This window comes from Mytilus trossulus, chromosome 10 (genome assembly GCF_036588685.1).
Source record: "Mytilus trossulus isolate FHL-02 chromosome 10, PNRI_Mtr1.1.1.hap1, whole genome shotgun sequence".
NCBI lineage: Eukaryota > Metazoa > Mollusca > Bivalvia > Mytilida > Mytilidae > Mytilus > Mytilus trossulus.
Genome location: NC_086382.1, coordinates 6,356,259 through 6,379,182, shown reverse-complemented (window position 1 = coordinate 6,379,182; position 22,924 = coordinate 6,356,259). Strand labels below are relative to the sequence as shown.

Here is a 22,924-nt window from a genome sequence, read left to right as displayed (position 1 = left end):
AAAATACATAATGATACAGTATAAATAAGTTTATCATTCACATGTCTAAATTGCAAACAACGATCAAACCTATGATTCGAAAAAAAGCGCAATTTTTAAGTTTATTATTCCTATACATGTACCATCTGGGAAAATTTATGTGTCTGTAATTGTATTTTTTTAATGGTAAAAAATTACTTAAGTTTATATTTCAGATATTTATTTCATAATCTTCTTGAAATGATAAAAGAAGTCCAAATCTACGTACGCAAGTGGACTCCTTTGCTTCGTTATATAAATTTTCGGAATCAATTGTTCCCAAATTAAACGGTAACGAGAGTGAAACATGCAACATGGATAGAAGATATTATAGGTATAGTGTACGTCAATTAGAAAACAACTCTGTTTTAATAACAGATCATGACAAATGCAATACATCAGTACAACCTTTTACTCGCGGGGAGTCAGTTCTATATCATAACATCGGAAAATGAATCTAAAATTGACCCAGTTTAACAACTGGTAATATTTTAATATGCATATTTTTTTAATGACGTCCATGTTTTATAGTTGAGCTATTTCTAGAGTGACCTTACAAGAAACAAGGAAGTCTTCTCCAAATTGATAAAATTCGACGACTTGTATTAGCTAGGTCTTTTCACTATTCCTTTGAGAACCGTTCTACATGTCATATAATTAATAGCCTTAATGTACCAATAATTTGAACCGAATGTTAGATAATGATCAATATTTCAACACAAAACACTTACCTTTTGTTAATGTATGTGATGATATGCAAATAGCGGGTTTTTTGTAATAAGAGTAATATGAAATGATTTTAAATCCCAATGGAGCTTACGTCATCAACACTCGTAGTTTTATTATTAGATGATTTATTAGAGAAACCAAAATTCTACAAAACTATATTTTTTTTTTATCTGGCAAACCATTCAAGAGTATTTCCAGTACAGTAAGCAGTGGCAACGACGTAAAAAAAAACCACAATGAATGTAGCCATATTAGATTGACTGGCTTGGAACAGGATATATTGTTTACTGAAATTTACTTTATTAAAAACAGACTTTAAAAAGATTAAGTTTATGTATGAATGTGATTTGACCAATCCATGTCCAGGCTTGAATATACTCTTGTTCCGTTCTAAATATACCATCTCTAATTCGGAAACGTAGTCCTTTCCGGCATTAACAAGTCTTCGATCATTGACTTAAATTTGTTTTTTCAATGTTCTAAAGTTATCCTGATTAGTTCGTCTGGTTGACAAATCAGTTATTGTCACATGTTCATACCATCTAAGTGGGCGTGGAATGTTCACATCGTTAAATTTTATTATCAATATTCTGTGTTGTTTATATTGTTGCTCATACATATGGGGTAAAATCATATTGGACTACACAGTTATTGTTCCATGGATAATTTTCAAAACCTGATGTCCCGACAACCACATAGATCTTTGAAGAGACAACTGCTTGCGAAAAACCATTTTTTTTGTATCGTTCACCATTAATATCAGTCTGTGGTAATATACAAGACAATCCTAGATCACTAAAGTAAGGAATTAGATTGTGTACAGCAAAATCATAATCATCATCACTGGCAACTATCATAATGTCGTGTGTAACGTTACCATCAACAACAATTTGCAATTGAATTTGAAATATGCAATTCAGCGTACAATTGCAGTGGAAATCTGGGTTTTAAGATTATCCTAGCTAGATTATTAACAAAAACTTTGCAGTAAACTTTGATTAAAATCCCTAGGATCATTATAATATCAGCTTTAATTATGATCACAATGATGTATTCTGTTTTGAAAATTATGAAATAGTAAAAGTGTTGGTCATCGACATAATATCGCCAAATATATCTCCAGTTATTTTTCTTTTCATCTATCGCTTTTCGTACGTCCTTTTGCAATTCTTTATACTTATCCGTGGCAAAATATGTGAGTCCTCTTGGTAAAACAAGGAGCGTGTATGGTGATATAAATTCCGAAATGACTACTTGAAGGGTTAAAGAGAGGTATAAGACTACCAGCAGTTACTGACATGCCAGCTCCAGACCTCAATTAAACTGATTGAAAGATAACTCTTCATCATATGAAAATCAAGAGCAATGGTTTTGCAGTGCGTGTATTTCGGTGCAAGATGCAAAAGACTCATCAGTAACGCTCGAATAAAATGTGTTAAAAAGGCCAAATAAAGTACGAAGTTGAGAAGCATTGAGGACAAAAAATTCCTAAACGTTTAGCCAAATACAGATACGGTAATCTATTCCTGAGGTAGAAAAGCCTTAGTATTTTAAAAATTTAAAATTTTGTTTACAGTTAATTCATAATTATGAACATATCAATGATAAATCAAGTCAACACAAAAATGTTGACTACTGGTACCCTCAAAGAAATAAATCTCCACTAGCAGTGGCATCGACCCAGTGGTTGTAAATAAACACTTCATTGATATCAGGATTAAAATTTTATATTTACGCCGGATGCGCGTTTCATCTACAAAAGACTCATTAGTGATACTCGAATAAAAAAAGGTTAAAAAGGCAACATAAATAACGAAGTTGAAGAAGTATTGAGGACCAAAAATTCCTAACCGTTTTGCCAAATACAGCTAAGGTAATCTATTCCTGAGGTAGAAAAGCCTCAGTATTTTACAAATTCGAATTTTTGTTAACAGTTTATTTATAATTATGAACATATAATTTATCAATGATAAATCAAGTCAACACAGAAAAGTGTTGACTTCTAGCTGCTCGTAAATAATAAAATTGAGAAAGGAAATGGTGAATATGTCACAGCGACAACCACCCGCAGTGGCGGATCCAGGAATTTTCATAAGTATGGGCCCACTGACTGACCTAAGAGGGGGCCCGCTCCAGTCACGCTTCAGTGATTCCCTATATAAGCAACCAAATTTTTTCCCAAAAAGGGGGGGCCCGGGCCCCCTGCCCCCCCCTAAATCCGCCCCTGACCTGACCATAGAGCAGACAAAAACCCATTAGTGACGCTCGAATTCAAAGCACTTTGACACACATTAAACGATGTACTTCGGCTTCAAAACGTGTGTTGTAAAATTTGTTGATTAATATGCAAGGCTATTCTGAATGAATTAATCTACAAAGCGAGAACACTTTCCACTTTCATCAGCTAAGAGACAGCTAGCTTTTTTTTCAAAAAGCTATTACTTGTCAGGAATATATAATTATACAACCTTGCTTTCACGGTGTTCGGAATACGCATTCCCGATGGAGGTAAATCAAGAAAAGCGATGATTCGGACGCACGATAGAAATGCTAGTTGGATTTCTATTTTATATCAGGTTTTACTGTAATTGCTGTGTAGCACATGTTAACAAAGTAGCAGATTATATCCCCGAGCTTACATCATACATAAACATACTTAGTGTAAACTTAGTTATGTTTTATATTAATACGACATAACTTTTTTTGTGGAAATTCTGATTACCATATTATATATATATCGATATTCTCCTAGTACATTTAGCTTAATATTCAGTCGATTATGAAATAAAATCATTCGGAGATTTTCTAACTTTCAATTTTTCTATTTTATAGCTGACTATGCGGTATGGGCTCTGCTCATTGTTGAAGGCAGTATGGTGGCCTATAGTTGTTAATTTCTTTGTTATTTTGGTCTCTTGTGGAGAGTTGTCTCATTGACAATTATACCAAATCTTCTTTTTTATACAATTTAAACAGTAAACGTTGAATTATTTGTATAGTATATTATTACTTTTGGGTATGCTTATCCATTTATAAATTAATCAAATGATTATTTAAAATCCTTTTTTTTTATTACATAAATATGCACAAATAAGCACCACAGATATATGAATATGTCCACAGAAATCATGCGTTCAGCACATCGCGGAAGGATTCCATGAAGAGTTACGGAATCTTTCGATGTTTGCCGATCTAGTAATTATGCTGGTTTGCTCGGGTCGACGTAGCATGGCACTCTAAAACTGGACGGACTTGCAATGTCTTTTATGGCAGATGCCGTCGAAGCTATTCCTGCGATAAGTCCGATAAATATAATCTCATAGTTTAAAATTTTCTCCCATAATGGTACCTCACTGAAAAATATAAACATGAAAATGCATTAGTATCAAGGAAGCAACGATTTGATTTTTATGGGGCTAATGCATAAGGAATAAATTTACGTTGAAATATAACAAATTCTTCTTTTTCACTGGTCCAAAACTTTTTTAAACTTTTTTAATTCATTGTTATCAAGATTTCGATTTCGAATTGTCAAATTATTGAAGTAGAACAAAATAGTCCATATTTTTTTTTCTCGAACTTTTGGAAGACACTGTTACTTTCTTTGTGGGGTTAAACCCATTTTTCAAGCTTTCCTGTGTTCACCTCGATTGTTCACATTGTAGACCAAATACTTGTTTGTTCGTTGATGTCGTATGCCACTTTTAGTCGTCATTTTTGTTATCAACATTGGATATTTATGGCAGTCACATTTGTTGTTAGTGGATTCAGCCAGAGTAACCAGAGAAACCAACAAAAGTCGACATGTGCAAATTTGTGTTGAGGAATGAGTGTGATGCTACTTTAAATTGTCCTTTTCGAACTTTGTTAGAGTTCAATTGTATTTATTGGTATGTATTGTCGTGTGTGTCTTTGCAAAAATCAAATCTTTTTGATTTTAAAACAATAATATTCTGATTTAATCTGATATATATCATGCATATTCAAAATTATTTATCTTAGCTAAATATATTTACATGAAGTCCGTGTCAAGCTTTTGAAGACTGGCTTCATTATCAATGAATTCATCTCTGACAAATGGCGCAGTGTCATCACGAGGTTTCCGACAAAGTTTAAGGTAAAATACTGAAGGACAAATGTAAGCTAACAGAGTTGTTGTTGATCCACCAACTAATGCTAAAATGGCACCAAAACGTGGTATTGTCTCGGCTACAAACAATGCACATAAGACCATCAGTGGCCTAGCAACACATCGTTTCCATGTGAATTCTGGAAAAAATAAAATGACGCAATAGGGAAATAATGATAAAAATCAAAAATTTTACTCGTGCATTTAGACATATTTTCTTATTACTTTTTACATGATAGTTTTATATGTACCAACAACGTTTTGTTTATATTTATTTATACTTTATAATTTAGCGCCGCTGGCATGATTTTTAAATGTGAGAAATCACTTAGAATATTCAAATAAAATAAGCCCAAAAACAATTAACTAAAAAAACCATGATATGATACGAAGACTTACCATTCCGAATTGATTTTCCTCTAAGTTCATTATTTTTGTGATTTTACTTTTGCATGATTTTTATTAAGCAATATATATTTTCCTGTTACCCCATAAAAAAATTGGTAATGATTTCTCATTAGAGTAGTTTTTAAGCTTTTAAGTAAAAACTAAATTATAGAAGACATCATACGTCGTCAATGAAGATTATAGCTCTTATATTTTACATCGAAAGTTGAGACAGCAACTGAACGAAAAATATACAAACATTTTGACAGAGAGATCAGAATACATGACCCACAAATAGTAACGTCTGATGAATGTTATATTCGTCAATCTATTCTTATAAAAAAGAGAATCCTGCATCCTTAGTGATTATGAAATACTTGTCACTGAACGTTACACAAATATCAATAATCATTTCATTGATAGTTTTCATACCTTTTGGAACTCCAAATTTTGACTCTACTTCCTGACAAAACGGGTTGATGACTATAACAAATCCAAACAACAGATGAAGTGTTATAAGAGTCTGAACAATGTAGGTGATAGGACTGTCCGTAGTTGTCAGTAAAATGTTATCTTTTACTGTGTCGCCGTAGATGAAATACGCCGATGTCGATGTTGGAAGATACATTGCCAACACAACTGTAAACACAGAAGTATAATGAGATTATTACATAAAACACTGTAACCATTGTAAACCTTCGTAAATCGCCATCACGAGTTGGTTGACCGTTATGGAATAACCGTTTCACAAATGATATCGGATATGTTCCTCACGTCGTAACTACAATCCCCTCCCCTTTCATGAATGTGACCTACCGAATTAGACTATTTACCGGATTTGTAATCACATAAGCAAACGACGGGTGCCACATGTGGAGCAGGATCTGCTTACCCTTCCGGAGCACCTGAGATCACCCCTAGTTTGATGGTGGGGTTCGTGTTGTTTATTCTTTAGTTTTTTATGTTGTGTCATGTGTACTATTGTTTGTCTGTTTGTCTTTTTCATTTTTAGCCATGGCGTTGTCAGTTTGTTTTAGATTTATGAGTTTGACTGTCCCTTTGGTATCTTTCTGTTCCTCTTTTGTCACTGTAGAATGTATTATTATCAGTGAAAATTCCTAGTGTAATCGAACGAAACTCGTCATTGAGAAGGGTGTTCGATTTTCTCGCTGCATTGATGACATGTTGGTGGCCTTGTGATGTACTTTGCTCATTGATGGGTTGTTGTCTCTTTGACACATTCCTCGTTCATATTCTCTTTTCTGTTTGAAACAATTTATCAAAAATAAATACAATTCAATAATTTTGATAATGCATAGATTATATTTATTATATCTATTTATCCAGGAATCGACACATCAGTTATACCAATAACATAAAGCGATAAATGTATATATACTATAGTAATGGCCATTTTAATGCAAAATTACATCTCTATATTCAGAATTTATAGCAACTTTGAAAATGTATATTTTAATATTACAAATTCAAATTTAAATACCCTTACAACTTACTCATGTATCCTAGCAACACAGCCCATTTAAAATCTGCCTTATTTCTCATATCAGCTTGAAACGTAGGAAAAGCTGGATGTCCACCAAAAGCAAACACTATTGTACCAAAAGCTGTGAAAAATGAAGTGAATTCTTGTTCTGAGTGTACTACGGTGTCTCCGTGTTTGTCTTTGTCTTGTAATATTCTTGCCAGCAATAAAATACATGCTAATCCCGTGGCTAATGTTGCTCCAACTGCTATTGGCCTGAAATACATGATCACTTATAATTACTGACCATCTGATACCAAAACCTTGGAATGCCTGAAGTATGATATATGAAGCTAGACTATTGAGAAATCGTCCAGCTTCGGTGTCGAGGGAACGACATATTTGGTTTTTCGTTCACTTTACATCGAGGGTCGACAGTTTCGATTATTATGGGTATTTATTTTTTATTTTTTCAACTTGTTTGCGCCCTACTTTTAAATTTTTCTATGACTTCGATATACATTTTGTGACATGTTAATCTACTTCTGGACGTGTATATTGTAGTAAAAATTTCTCTAGAGCCTCGATCTGAAATTTTGATTTAAATTGTAGACACTTCTTTTAGTTAAGATCGTTTACTGGCTTCCGTTTTTTACCTCATCTCGATCCATTACCAAGTTTAGGATAGTGGAGTTTAAACCCGCCACATTATGTATGAATGTGCCTGTCCCAAGTCAGGAGTCTGTAATTCAGTGGTTGTCGTTTGTTAATGTGTTTCATATTTGTTTTTCGTTAATTTTTTGTACATATATAAGGCCATTAGTTTTGTCGTTTGCAATGTTAAACATTGTTATTTCGAGGATATTTATAGCTGACTATGCGGTGTGGGCTATGCTCATTGTTGAAGGCCGTACTGAACCATAGCTGTTAATTTCTGTGCTATTTTGGTCTCTTGTGGAGAGTTGTCGCATTGGCAATAATACCACATCTTCTTTTTTTTATATTTCAAGAATCAATGTGTATAAATGATTGCAAAAAAATATTTTTCGAAAAATAATAACACACATTTATCCTGTTCCTGGAGCGCTTACATGTCTTGTCTAACAAATTTTCATAAGCTTATCTGAAAGTTATTGTTTGGTTGCTGTAGCTCTTTTTTCACACTCAGAAATAAAAACTAGTACAATTTAGCACTCAAGCAATAGCGTACCAGTAAAACTGTTTATGTGTTAGGAAAATGAAATTACACATAAATATTTAGATTTTAAAACGGCGAGTTTTGGCGTCGTCTTACATACAGGGGTCTGTTGTTCAGCTAACGCGTCGTTAAAATTCTTAATCATTCGATTAAAATTAATCATATGATTAGTTTAATCACAAGTTGAACAACAGACCCTTTAAAATTCTAAGGGTCGGCTTACATACCAGAAATCTTTTGGTGTTCCCAGACATACAACAGGCATCAACACAACTGCTAGAATGATGATAAAGTAACAGAAAGACACGCTTTTTGTAGCATGGCTAATCAGATCCTGTAGATTCTCTGCCGCCAAAATCAGAAATACAACAGACACTCCAAACAGGGTGAAATTAATAGAAAACGAAACTAAATATCTGAAATAAAAGACATACAAAACAGGGTAAAATTTAAAAAATCATAAAAAGTGTAATATTTTAACAGATTTATGTAATTAAAGTATACCTATTTAACCCCGCCACATTATTTATGTATGTGCCTGTCCCTGTAATTCAGTGGTTGTCGTTTGTTTATGTGTTACATAATTGTTTCTCGTTCATTTTTGTATACAAATAAGGCCGTTCGTTTTCTCGTTTGAAATGTTTTACATTGTCTTATCGGGGCCTTTTATAGCTGATTGTGCGGTATGGGCTTTGCAAATTGTTGAAGGCCGTACGGTGACCTATCGTTGTTAATGTCTGTGTCATTTTGGTCTCTTGTGAACAGTTGTCTCATTGGCAATCATACCACATCTTCTTTTTTATTTTGTGAACTGATCATTATTCAGACCAATCGAATTCATCCGGTTAGAAAATTCGTATATATCTAGATATATAAAAGCAATCCTGATTTCATTAGTGCATTTTTTCATTGATATGTTATATAATTTCACAACAAATGTTAAATCCCACTGAGTAAGGAACCTCTGACCTTTGTTAGTCTTGTATGTTTTTATGATTTTATTTCCTTTATTTGTTTCGGAGTTAAGTGTGTGTGTCCTTTTTCGCTGAACTAAAACATAATTTTGTCCCGGGTCTGGGATTTTCTCGCTGTGTCGAAGACCTATAATTGGTATCCTTGAACTGTTTTCTGCTCTTTTAATATGTGTACATAAATTAGTAGACACCAACTGTTACAGTTGTTTTTAAAAAAATGCTCCCTTGAAAATCCGCGATGAATTGTTGAATAAAAATACCTTCCAAACTTTCCGAATGCTTGCTCGCCTATTATTGGATAAGGATCAACAACATGCGACTGGTACTGTGGATTTCTACTCTGAACTATAAGCCAAGCTCTTCCTAAGATGGCACCAGTATACGCCGAGGCAAAGGCACACACAACTATTAATACTAACCCAATCCATCCTAAATACATCAAAAATAAATCCTTAGTTTAATGAAAAACAGAATAGATAATGTACAATGTTTGATTAAAACATTATCATGATTATAGTTATGCGGAAATAACAGAAGTAAACTTTGTCACATAAAGTTTGACATAGGTGTTATCAAAGATACTTTTTTCTTGTTCTTTATTAATTGAATCTACCGAAAACTAAAAAAACAAAAACAAAAAAACAAAAACAATACAAAATGTTTGTTGATACATTGAAGTGACATTTCCCTCTATAGTGCTTTCATTGGCACTCCAACCACACTTTCTCATAGAAATATAAGTAGATGTGGTATGAGTGCTAATGAGACAAATCTCCATCTATTATCTATTTAACTATATTGCAAATTTGGTAAAAAAATCAAATAGTGACTAAAATGTATTTTATATAGCGTGGAGAACGTTTACCTTCCAAACTGGTTGTGATTTCACATTGATGACTTACCTGAGTTGTCGATTGCTTTCGGTAATGCTAGAACACCAGATCCTGCAATCTCACCAACGATAAATACAGAGGTACTCCATATTGTCAACCCATGAGTCGGCTTCAAAATATAAATATCATACTATAATATCCTTCTCATACAACATTTGTTAGTAAGATTTATTTTACTGAAATTATCAAATTAATGTGTAGATTTAAAATAAATATTACATTAAGTTTGTTTTTTTATAAATGAAATTGATTGTGTCTTCTCAAAAACTTTAACCATGATTTGTTTTGTCAATACATAATCATATTGGTGTTCTAATGGAAGCGTCTGCACCACGAGAGTTGGATGTCGTGGGATTGAATCACGGCCGCGTCAAACAAAAGTAATATGTAAAATTGAAATTTCCTGGTTCTCCTCTTAACTCGCGGCATTAAGGATGAGAGAGGGAAGATCAGTCGGTATCCAAAAAGGGTGACCTACGTGTATTCATGTAAACTGTAAACGTATCAAACTAACATGTTCTCCTCCTAAATATGCATTTAATTTGCTTCTGGACGTTAAACATCTTCGCTAGCCAAGGGTAACGATCCACTCCCGTTCTCTTCACCCTTGGCGGATTGAGATAAAATTTCGGAGACACAAGGTAAGGATTTTTATTGGTTGCAGTCAAAACTCGCTGCATCCAATCAAAATGCGCCTGTAACATGATCACGTGTAAATGTAGAAAGTGTTTGTAAACAATTGCCACGTGTTTTTTGTGCAACAAGCCTTTACATCCCTAAACATACGACTATATTTAGTGAACACTTGAATGTTTTTAATCAACAAATGGAAGATCCTGTGTATGTTACATGCACAAATGCATGAATGTTGACGTATGCTTTCATTTCCGGCTTTACCAAGTGTGTAGCATCTAGACGCTACCGTGTTTTTACCTCCAAGCTGAAGAGTTCAAGTGCTACCATTGGTCAAGACTAATGTATTCGGAATTGGCGTGGTTTTTATCTTCCGATAGATGGCGCAACATTGTTATCATAAATGTTGGCTCAATCCGCCAAGGTTGAAGAGAGCGGGAGTGGATCGTTACCCTTGGCTAGCGAAGATGGACGTTAAACTGCCATATACCCTTTTTACTATCGTCAAAACGGTATCGTTTGTTTTATTGATATACAAACCTAGGTGTTTAAAAGGTGTAACTGCTTTTAATACAATGGGATACATCACAATATAGCATGGTGTTCGTTTGACACATATTATACAGCTTTAATCTTGTAAAACAACGCCAAAGGTCTTTCTGAGGTGGGTAAATAAGGAAAAGTACAATTTTACAAGTGCATGCATGTTATATGCTTGATGGAGATGTTTAACAGAATAATTAGTTTTATCGTTTGAATTGTTTTACATTTGTCATTTCGGGGCTTTTTTATAGCTGACTAAGCAGTATGTGCTTTGCTCCTTGTTGAAAGCCGTAAAGTGACCTATAGTTGTTAATGGCTGTGTCATTTGGTCCCTTGTGAAGAGATGTCTCATTGGCAATCTTCTTTATATTATATATATATATCCGCTTTATCTATAAGATTGTAAAAAGTGCAAATTACAAAGAACTAGTTTACCTGGTTGGTCTCAGATGACATGTTAAGTTTTTTAAGTAGGTTTCATCTTTATATGGAGTATCTGTAAATAGAAACAATATTGTATGCACTCTCAAACCTATAAGTACTTCGGAACAGGACATTCTTGAGTAGCTTTCTTTCCGGCGTTTTTGAAAATCTAAATTTTTTGGTTTTCTATAAATTCATCTACGTGTTTTACTGTACTATATAAATATACTAAAACACTTGTTTTTGTTATTTACTATGAAGAGCCGTTCGGTCCATAAATCATTGTGTTACACGTTTGCTAAAGGTACGCATTACAAGTCGTTCACGTACAATGTATCCTACATGTACGTGTTCAGGTAACCAAGAGGTTCACGAACACACATTGTTCACGTACCCTAAAGGTTCACGAACACACATTGTTCACGTACCCTAGAGGTTCAAGAATACGCATTGTTTATTTACCCTAGAAGTTCACGAACACACATTGTTCACGTACCCTAGAGGTTCACGATGCACTTTGTTCACGTACCCTAGAGGTACACGTAACACTTTGTTCACGTACCCTAGAGGTTCACGTAACACTTTGTTCACGTACCCTAGAAGTTCACGAAAGACTTTGTTCACGTTCCCTAGAGGTTCAGGAAACACATTGTTCACGTAACCTTTAGGTTCACGAAAAACTTTGTTCACGTACTCTACAGGTACACGTAACACTTTATTCACGTACCCTTCACTAAGAGGTTCACGTACCCTAGAGGTACACGTAACACATTGTTCACGTACCATATAGGTACATGTAACACATGGTTCACGTTCCCTAGATGTACATGTAACACATGGTTCACGAACCCTAGAGGTAAACGTAACACTTTGTTCACGTACCCTAGAGGTTCACGTAACACTTTGTTCACGTACCCTATAGGTACACGTAACACTTTGTTCACGTACCTTACGGTTCACGTAACACTTTGTTTACGTACCCTAGAGGTTCACAAACAATTTGTTCACTTACCCTAGAGGTTCATGTAACGCATTTTTTACTTACCCTAGAGGTTCACGTAACACTTTGTTCACGTACCTTAGAGGTTCACGAAACACATTGTTCACGTACCCTTAAGATTCACGAAACACATTGTTCACGTACCCTTGAGGTACACGCAACACTTTGTTCTCATTCCCTAGATGTATACGTTACACTTTGTTCAAGTACCCTAGAGGTACACGTAACACATTGTTCACGTACTCTAGAGGTAAACGTAACATTTTGATCAAGTATCCCAGAGGTACATGTAACACTTTGTTTATATTCATTAAGGTTCGTGTAAATGCTTATGTACCCTGGCAGTACTTGAAAAAAATACAATCAATTATTTCTTGTAATTTGAAATTTATAATTTTTTTGTCAATAGGTCAAAGGAAATACATTTTTCAAAATTTTATGAAAATTAAACGAAATTATTGAAATAAGAAGATATGATATGAGTGTCAAAGAGACAACTCTCCATCGAAGTCACAATTTTGTAAAAGTAAACCCCCCAGAGGTCAAAATACAGCCTTCAACAACGAGCCTTTACTCACATAGACCAGCAATACATACTTTTTTTTTTTAAAGTGTTGGGTACCCTCTTAAACCATAAATTCTTCTTTATTTTGAGAATATGTTATTTTTGTTTTGTGTAAATTATATTTTTTTCTATTTTTATTTTATTATTTTTATGCATCTTTTCGATTTGAGTTTTAATGTCTCTTTGATATGATAGTTTTCGCCACTCTTTTCAATTCAGTGTTTACTGTTTGTTTTTATTCAGGGAAAATCGAAACCGAAAATAATGTTTAGGAGTAAGTCAATTTGTTCGTCAATGTTTATCCTTGGTTGCTGTCTATTCTAATATATTCCACAATAGCGAAATTAGTTGAACTGGTACAATCCAGTTAGTTCTGCATTGTTTCTGTTATTGTTTTATTGTAAAAGTTGAGATTATTTGATTCATAAATGAGTCACTAAATTGTACAATTTATTTCCCCAAAAATATAAGCAATACTGTATTCCGGAGAAAGACATTTACATCACGGTTTATTTTTAAATGATGGTATGTAAGTGTAAATGTAAATTACTTTCCTAATTTATTGTTCTTACCTTCAGTTTTTATATCACATGTCATCTGAATCCGAATCACATGACTTATCGTACATATTTCACACGTCTACAATATATTAAATATTACAGATAATGAATTTAATTGATCATAATGTAGTACATAATTTGGATTTTATCTGATAGATTGAAACTCTTTGCACCCGGATATCTAGATCATAAATAAAGTAACAAGATTTAATTATATCCCACCTTTATTTTTATATATTAAAGGTACATGTGCATGGGAAAACTATATGTTTAAGAGCAAACGAGGAATATTTTAGGAAGAAAAGAGGGAAATGAACCAAGTCATTTACATGATACAAAATATGTACATTGTCGGAAAATATATAATTTTATACATTGTGACTTAGATAAAGAGTTATCTCATTGGCACTCATACCATTATATAAATAACACATAGATGAGAGGGTGAAAGAGAAGATTGTTACCCCGAGAAAAAACATTGTCAACTGTCTCCGGCTGAGCCATGGGATAAATTATGTAAATTGTCGCCCTCGTTTTTGTACTTAAAGGGAAACTTCGCAAAAAAATCAAAAATTGATATAATGTCCATTCTGTATAAAAATGCTCAAATTTATAAATATCAAAGTTTTATTCCGCTATATAAGAGATCGCCATCGATTTTAAATTTTGAGTATCAGTTCTTTGCCTTCCGCCATTTTGTTATCTTGTCCAAATAAAAATCCCGATATGTCTATAAACCACAAAGAAACAAAACTACAGTAACCGATGTAGTCTTTATTACGTGTCGATATCTTGTCAATCTTACGGTTGTTTTATTTGACTAACTAACTTGATACGGAAATTAAATGTTCTTATTTTTTTAATAACCATATAGTCTGTTATTTTTAAACTGTTAATATTGGAATTAGTTAAAAGTCAAAGTTCAAATCATAAATAAGTGTTCCGTGAAAATTGTTTTCGAAAATCTAATTCGTTCATAATTCTTTAAAGTAATATACTTTATTCAAATAAATTAGGATCTTCGCTCCACTGGTCACCCGCATGGCTTAAGGTATTACTCCCAAAGGTATTGTGAGGGGTGTAAGGTGACACGTCCAGGTATTCAGGCGATTTCCTGTCGGGCTTGCAAGTTCATGCATCGTTTCACTTCTGTAGGTATTGATCAGTGTACACGGCCGATAACTTATAACTTTCCATTTTGAACTATCAGGTGCATTTATAATATACATCTCTGTCTTGCGTGTCCGAAAGTGATATAATATACTAGTCATTACTTAACTCATACGCTTGTTTATAAATAAAATTTCTGGTGTAAAGAATATTATTTATAAAAAAAAAAATGATACAAGAAAAAAATAAAAAAAATATTTGTATTATATGTCTCTGGGAAAATGTAATATTTACTCGTTGTCAATAGTAATGGACATAGTTGGATCATTCCAGAAATGTTGATAAAAAAAAATGTGCGCACTTGTCGACGATTCGTTTATACGCCCGGATAGAAAGTTACGGAATTACAGCGCAATTTAAAATATATACATGTATACATTGAAAGAAACATAAATTTTGTGCAAATTGGGGTAAAAGTTTTGTAAATATTAGACTAGTCCACGTATACCAACAGTATGTAATCATCCAATTCGATAGACTATCATATACCAAAAGAAGAAGAAGAAGAGGACCAATTTGATTTAAATACAGGTCGATCGATAACTTGCTTTGGTTCATCGAAGTTATCATATGAACATAGTAAAATCACAGATTTATATATCAATTAGATTGTTCTCGAATAAAGAAAGAAATTCGTCATCACCATAATTGTTCCGACATATGCAACTGGACGTACACTAATAATCCCCGAGGGATGTGAATATTTTCTAGGAAAGCTATTGAGTATTAAAGTTTCAAATCATTTTCGGGATTTATTTTCTTTCTTGATATTCAATGACAGCAAATTTAAAGAATAAACTGCTTGTCAGATATTTGTCCGCTTTAGGGGTATTCTTGCCAGTTGAACAGACTTATAATTACATTCAAAAATAGGGAAAGATGACATTAAATTCGTTGTCTTTTGTTTTTAAACATCTTTGGTCAAATAGTTATTAAGTATTATACGTTGTGAGACGAAGACTATTTTAATAAGGACGTCCCCGATTATGATTAAATTTGGTTGACCTTTTTCACACTTGATAAAAAATATCTATTCGTAATTTTTCGATTCCTTTCCAAGAAGACCGTAAATTTGCTGTCAAATTTTTAAAACTTCTCAAGTAGAAAAATATTTTTTCTTTATTCGTTCATATTATATTCCGCTTCGGTAGAGTTATCTTCAGTTCCAGTTATTAATTTATACGTGGCTTTTAAAAAGTATAAATCTAAGTGTTCTCATTCATTTATTTGCCTAATAAAGACAAATAAAAATACTTTGGTAAAGCTATTTATAATTTCTAAGTACTCCTTTTTATTAGACATCAATCAAGGACAAAAGGTGTAAATCATTTCGATCGGACATATGATTTAAGTTTCCCGTCTTTAATCGAAAATTGTGTATTTCTTAGTAAATTAACTTATTTAAATTCAAATAAATAATAGCACAAAACATAATTAAATAATTCCACGGCGATCAATTTTTATTTGTCACCAACTTGAATATATATTTTAAATATGTATATTGAATGCTCCCTTGTCTTATAATTCACTGATCCGAATAGACAGTCACACCTGGCAAAGTGTGCCCGAGAGGCGTGGTTAAATACCGAAGTGCAAATAACAATTTACCTTTCAACAAGCCATCTACGAGTATTGCCACAGAACCGTGAATACACACATCGTATCAAGTCATAGCAGAGATAGTAAAAGGCGGTACGTCTAAACACTGCTAAGGACTCCTTAGTGCACTAAGGACTATACAATGCCACTAAGGACTAGAAGGACTACTGTTATACGTGTTATTTTTACATATTATGTTAAAGATTGATATTTAATGCATAAATTTCAAATTTTATAGAAAAATAATCATAAATAAAAAAAATATTCAACATTTTCTAGGCACGTGTCCGTTTTTCTTTGATATACCAAAAATCAATGAACCGATTGACACGTGCCAAATAATATAACAACTGATTAAACAATCATATATTCTTTAATTTAAGCAATTAACAATTGTATCGAAAAGATTAATACTTGATTATTATAATAAAAAGTGTTGTTCTTATTTAAAAGTTAAAATGATTAAAAGGACAAATAATTTTGCTTTTGTTTATTTATTTCCCGACATAGTTATTTAGTGTAAACAATATTTTATTCAGAAACAGATAAATAAATGCGAACATAAATACAATACAATGGATTGGAAAACAAGTGACAAGTCACTTATACAAATTCCTCTCCTTTTAAATGGCAAAATCAATTACAATGGACAGAAAAAGTACAATTATATAATATAATATCATGGAAAAAGAAATCAAATGTAATGGAAATTAAAATATAATGCAGATAGTATTTTTAATATTGGGTGACATGTTGTTGGGCCAACAAGAATAATTATGTGAATCTCTTAGTTTTCAATATATAGTCTTGGACAATAAGAAAGTTCTTTTTATTGTCTATATCGGTAATGTCCGGATCCCCATATAGTAACGTATCTATGTTAAGTGTACCAACTAGGTTAACAAAAAGGGCTTCACGAGTTCGATGATAATTGGGACAGTTTAGAAGGAAGTGTTCTGAGGTTTCTATCTGTTTACATTTACAAAATGGGTCTGATTCCAAATTTTTCTGATACAAGTGATCCCTAAGACTACTGCTCTCGGTACGGATTCGGGCATGATATATCTGGCCTAGTCTACTGCCTGCATAATAATAATTTGGTATAGAATGATTTATCTTTAGAAATGCTTTAAGTGGCTTTAAGTGGCGCGATAGAACCAGCATTTTTTATATCTGGGGGGAGGCTATTCCATAGTCGAACTGTTGATGGAAGGAAACTTTTCATATGATAAGTAGTTCGACAGGGTACTGATGGAAAGTTATTTGCCATAGGTTTTAATGTTGATGTGCGTCAACTAATAAGTAAAAGTGTGGTCAGCTTGGTAAAATGTTTATGTAAGAGACATGAAGTCAAAATGAATGAATATATATTTTTATAACTTTTTTGTTTTTATTTTAATTCCGACAAAGATGCGTTACAAATGGCTTCATCAAAACATGAGTAATTTCCGAAAAGAAACCACCTTTAAATCTTGATTTTGTATTTTCCCACTTTCTATTACTGCTTTATACGTACTAGTACGAAAAACGATTGAATTGATAAAAAATAATGTGGCGTCCTTGGGATTTATCAAAACCACTAGTTTTCAACCAGTTTGATATCAGTTTACAAAGCCGGTACTTATTTAAAAAATTAAAATTTGACATTGTTTGACATTTTTTTCTTCTAAAAGTAAAAGAAGTTTAAAATAATCATTTAACGAATTTCAGTCAGATTAGGTTTTATTTCAAATATATGAAAGAGATAAATGTTTTTGCAAAATGTTCCACAGTGTTTAGTACATTATTTACGAATAATTTCCTGCGTTTGTTAATTTAAAGTTAAAGATATAATGTTGACAGAAAAAAGAGAGTGCTTTGTAAAAATTACTCACTGTTGAAGGCCGTATGGGTAACTTATAGTTCTTAATTTCTGTGTCATTTTGTCTCTTGTGAATAGTTGTCTCATCACCAACCCTACCACATCAACTTTTATATTGGTTGCAAAAATTTATTATCGTATTGAACTCGTTTTTGTCCAGAAATATATTGCTCAAGCGTGTTCTTCATATGATAATAAATTTTGAAAATGAACCATAGCATACGCACAAAAAAAAAATTCTGTCTAAATCCGTCTGTTTCCTTGTAGCTTGCATTAAATACGTTTGGTTACATGTAGTAAATTTTTTTTATCAGATGGAATTTTTTTGTCCTCAAATACATTGCTCAAACGTTTTCATATGAAAATTTAAAAAAAGGGTGGTTGGTGCGTATTGCATTTCCGCTAATTTTTCAAAGTCCCAATACTACGTTTCCGCAAAATCTCTTTTTTCCGGAAACGACATCTTTTTTTCCGGAAAGGTAAAGGCAATTTGCGGAAACGTAAAACGCCTGGTTGCATGAAGTTAAAAGTTTATTATCTTATTGATTACGTGTTGTCCAGTAAAACATTGCTTAACGTCTCCATATAAGAAAATAAATTTTGAAAAGTGCACCACAAGAAACAAAATAATGTGTTTCGGCTCCATACCTGTTCGAACACATGTCCGTCGTCGCCCGTATTTTGTCATTTATTAATATGAACATCAAATTAAAAAACCTTCATTAGATCAAGGATTTTTAACTATACAAATCCTTGATTAGATATAATATATTGTTCTGGAGACAAATTTATTATTTACAAGAAATAATTACAAAATACACCACTTGAGAAAAAATACTTCTTCATTCTGAAAAAAACACATTTATAGTATTTCAACAACAATTTTTTTTTTTAAAGTATCCAACTTTACCAATCTTGTCCATTAAACACAACAAATAGCATGATTCCCCGACCCGTGTAATCAGTTATGTAATTTGACACGTGTCAAACGGTTCATTGATTTTCGGCACATCAAAGAAATACGGGCACGTGTCTATATAATGTTGAATATCTTATTCATCTATGATTATTTTTCTACAAAAATTGAAATTTATGCATTAAATATCATTCTCTACCATAATATGGAAAGAAATTGCACGTAACAGCACTCCATCTAGTCCTAAGTGGCATGTTATAAGTCCTTAGTGCACTAAGGACTCCTTAGCAGTGTTTAGACGCACCCAAAAGGTCAATAAGAGTACACCAACATATTGTCTTTACAGATTATTGTTCTTTACTTTGTTCACCTTATCAGTCCGAAAATATATTAATTAAAAATAAATTTATAAATTTTTGTGTTGTCTACAAAAAGAATTCGAATATATACGTTTAACATAGAAAATTAACTCATGAATATGTACAATTGAACGTCTGTGCGTTTTATCTTCTTATTATCGGATGGTTATTTAGATAAAGCATAAGTCATCGGCGCGCTTACGATTACGTTAAAACATGATTAAAAACCAAGACTTTTAATGATTGTATTTTAAATCCCGGCATGCAAAAACCAGGAGAAAACGTCACGACCTACAGGAAGTAGTTAATATTTTTTTCATTAAATATTGAATTTCTCCTTTATTACTGCACATATAGCGATAAAACTTTGTGAATATATATATTATGTCATAATGAACATATTTAAACCATAAGTAAAAAATCGTGAATTTTCCCTTTAAGTCGAAAACAAACTGACAACATATCAAGGCAAAAAATTAACAAAAAGAAAATAACAAAAATACCGAACTCCAAGGAAATTCGAATCGGAAAGTCCTTTATCAAATGGCAAAATCAAAAGCTCAAACACTTCATACGACAGAAAGACAACTGCCATATTCCTGACTTAGTAAAGGCATTGCCTTATGAAGAAAATAGTGGATTAAATCTGGTTTTGTAGCTGTAGCTAAACCTCTCACTTGTAAGACAGTCGTATTTAAAACAAAGTAAAACCAGACATGTTAAAAATGTAAAAAAAAAAAAAGAAAAGAAGATGTAGTATGATTGCCAATAATACAACTCTCTACATAGTCCAAAATGACACAGAAATTAAGAACAATAAGTCACCGTACAAAGCCCATACCGCGTAGTCAGCTTTAAAAGGCACCGAAATGTCAATGTAAAACAAATGAAACGAGAAACCCAACGGCTTTATTTATGCACAAAAATGAACAGAAAACAAATATGTAACATATAAACAAAACATAACCACTAAATTACAGGCTCCTGACTTGGGACAGGCACATACATACATAATGTGGCGGGGTTAAACATGTTAGCGGGATCACAACCCTTCCCCTATCCTAGTTTATATTTTGATAAACTGTGTATATTAGTTTAAACATATTTATTTATAGTCGATTAGGAAACAAGTTTTGCAACTTATATCAATCCCTTTCCACTGCGGGTGCGAGTGCTGCCTTGTAGCGGCATTAGCCTGCTCTTTTTCGAAATCTACAAGGGTATCTTTTACGTGCTAGAGTTACGGCTCTCTCTAAACACGGTTCAGACTTTTATCGTCCCCTTCCGACGGACTATCATCGTTTCTTCAAGACCATACTCGCAAATGGTGTCAAGGGAGAGCCGAAAATTCAGTCCCTGAAAATATAATCCCGGACCGGGAATCGAACCAGGAACCTTTGTGTAGTCCGGTGCACTAACCACTACACCACGGCTCCTGTGTTTATTATCTATATCTTGCACACGTGGAATGACTTAAGAATTATGTTGTAGTATATAAATTATGCATGGTACATGTATATCTGTCACTGACTTTTTTTCTAGTGGTGAGACGATGAGTGGGTTTCAAAAATGTCGTATATTTGATTGATTGTCCCGAAAGCTACATATGATTAAGTTCTATTACATCAAAATTGATTATGTATGCAATATACAATGCAATATACAATGCATTATGTATTCAGAGAGAGAGAGCGAGAGAGAGAGACAGACAGAGAGGGAGAGAGAGAGAGAGAGAGAGAGAGAGAGAGAGAGAGAGAGAGAGAGAGAGAGAGAGAGAGAGAGAGAGAGAGAGAGAGAGAGAGAGACAGACAGACAGAGAGAGAGAGAGAGAGAGAGAGAGAGAGAGAGAGAGAGAGAGAGAGAGAGAGTTTTTATATTCATCGACAAAAAAAATATTTAAAAAAAACTTTTGTTATCTCCCCTTGCACAGTAACTTCAATCTGCAAAATAAGAAAAAGTACACGCAAGACTGCTAAACGTAACGGTTGATTGTTGATATCCCCCTTTTAGATTTTAGACTAGAATTCTTTAACGTTTCTTATTTTTTTATAAATTGTTTTGGAGTTATTTATTTGTGTTTTTAGTCATTGATTGGAATATACATTATAAATTGGTGAATTATTCAAAAATTTTATACTTATATAGGGTTTACCATTTTTTCCAACCTCATAGGGGAGGGAGGCTGGGAAACTTGAAATTGAAATCTACATTGCTGAGAAAGATAATTTGAGGAGTCATAATGATCAGCAACGTATGACTGAAATGACAAGTTAACGTCTAGTAAGATTTGTTGACTTTCAATGTCAAATTGAAGTACTTTGCCTGTTGTCTAGAAAAATATAACAGATATAAATGGCAAAATTTATCAGCAATACAAGATCTAGTAAAACTGAAACCGATAATTGACCTTTATAGCTTTACATTCTTTCATGTTTTTTTTACACTTCCTTGTTTAATTTAGTTGTATCTGCTATTTTAAGAATTTTTAGAATAAGGTATGGTATGTACTAGTATTCAAATACGCTTGTGAACTGTCTTTAAATCAAAAGTTTTAAAATAAAACAAAAATTATCAAAAAATAATTTAAAAAGTATGTATGTTTTCTATTAATATATATTCTATCAATATAGTTCCATAAATCTAAATGACAGTTTACCTATATGTTATGGTTTCATTATTACTCCATTTTATACATGTTGTTGTCATCCTTTTGACGAAATAAAAACCATTCGAATCTGTCGGTTGTAAATATTCAAAATGTATTTATGTATCCAAAATCACCATTATTTTATTACACTAACTACAGTATAAAAACATTATAATACATTGTACATACAAATATATCCTTTACTTCTCTTTGTATAACAGTCAGTCATCCTTGACTATACTACATATAGTATATAATATTACACAATGTCTATATATTACGAACACCTTTTTTGCCTGATCAGTTTTTATCAAAATATATAATCAACGATAAATACAAAAGTATAAAAGCGTCCTTTAATTTGTGACACTTCTCCCTTTTTAAACTACTACGAGGACGGTCGAACTAAAAAATAGAAAATGACAAAATATTCCTTTGTAAGAGAACGACTATTTGACCATGATGGGATTGAGTAATTCTTTTTATTATGATTTTTTCATACACCTTGCAAGTATCTAACGCTTAAACTATCAATCGGTATATTAAGCTACATCCCGGATCAAAATATAGATTTCTTCAAACTTGGGAATCGGAATAGTCTTTAAGCGAAATTTTTAAAACACTGCGTCTGATCTTTTGGATATTTTTTTTCAAATACGCAAAACTTAACAATTTCTACCAAGTAAACACCAATGAATTGGTCTTGAATATACAAGAAATATTTTCAATGGACGTTAACACTAAAAAAAATCAATCAATTTCATAGAAAAATGTACGGATATAAGAATATGTGGGTATTTGCATAAATTGTTGAGAGGTCCATAGAGTTGATGAAAA

The 22,924-nt window shown here is 32.7% G+C and overlaps 1 protein-coding gene across 3 annotated transcripts; it reads right to left on the bottom strand.

Annotated features, from left to right (window-relative positions):
- Window positions 1-3,784: 3,784 nt before the first annotated feature.
- LOC134686774 (uncharacterized) lies at window positions 3,785-22,297 on the bottom strand. 3 transcript variants are annotated; one of them, XM_063546526.1, is made up of 10 exons: window positions 22,277-22,297; window positions 13,548-13,614; window positions 11,423-11,483; window positions 9,821-9,920; window positions 9,179-9,347; window positions 8,172-8,360; window positions 6,778-7,022; window positions 5,696-5,902; window positions 4,764-5,016; window positions 3,785-4,100 (listed from the first exon to the last, which is right to left on the bottom strand). In XM_063546526.1, the coding sequence occupies exons 3-10, from the start codon at window positions 11,441-11,443 to the stop codon at window positions 3,947-3,949; spliced, it is 1,338 nt and encodes a 445-aa protein (XP_063402596.1). In that variant the 5' UTR covers window positions 11,444-11,483; window positions 13,548-13,614; window positions 22,277-22,297; the 3' UTR covers window positions 3,785-3,946. The 3 variants fall into 3 exon arrangements, with proteins under 3 accessions (XP_063402596.1, XP_063402595.1, XP_063402597.1); XM_063546525.1 differs by having other exon boundaries at window positions 22,097-22,286; XM_063546527.1 differs by lacking the exons at window positions 13,548-13,614; window positions 22,277-22,297 and adding an exon at window positions 22,097-22,254.
- Between the last annotated feature and the right edge of the window lie 627 nt (window positions 22,298-22,924).

What these genes read in the sequence shown, in the direction of transcription:
- LOC134686774 (XM_063546526.1), bottom strand. Translation starts at nt 11,443, where the DNA reads ATGTCATCTGAGACCAACCAG. An exon ending in GCATTCGGAAAGTTTGGAAG is followed by an intron (nt 8,361 to 9,178) that starts GTATTTTTATTC and finishes CTTTTATTTCAG; the next exon opens with ATATTTAGTTTCGTTTTCTA. An exon ending in AAAATTTGGAGTTCCAAAAG is followed by an intron (nt 5,017 to 5,695) that starts GTATGAAAACTA and finishes TATTTTTTCCAG; the next exon opens with AATTCACATGGAAACGATGT.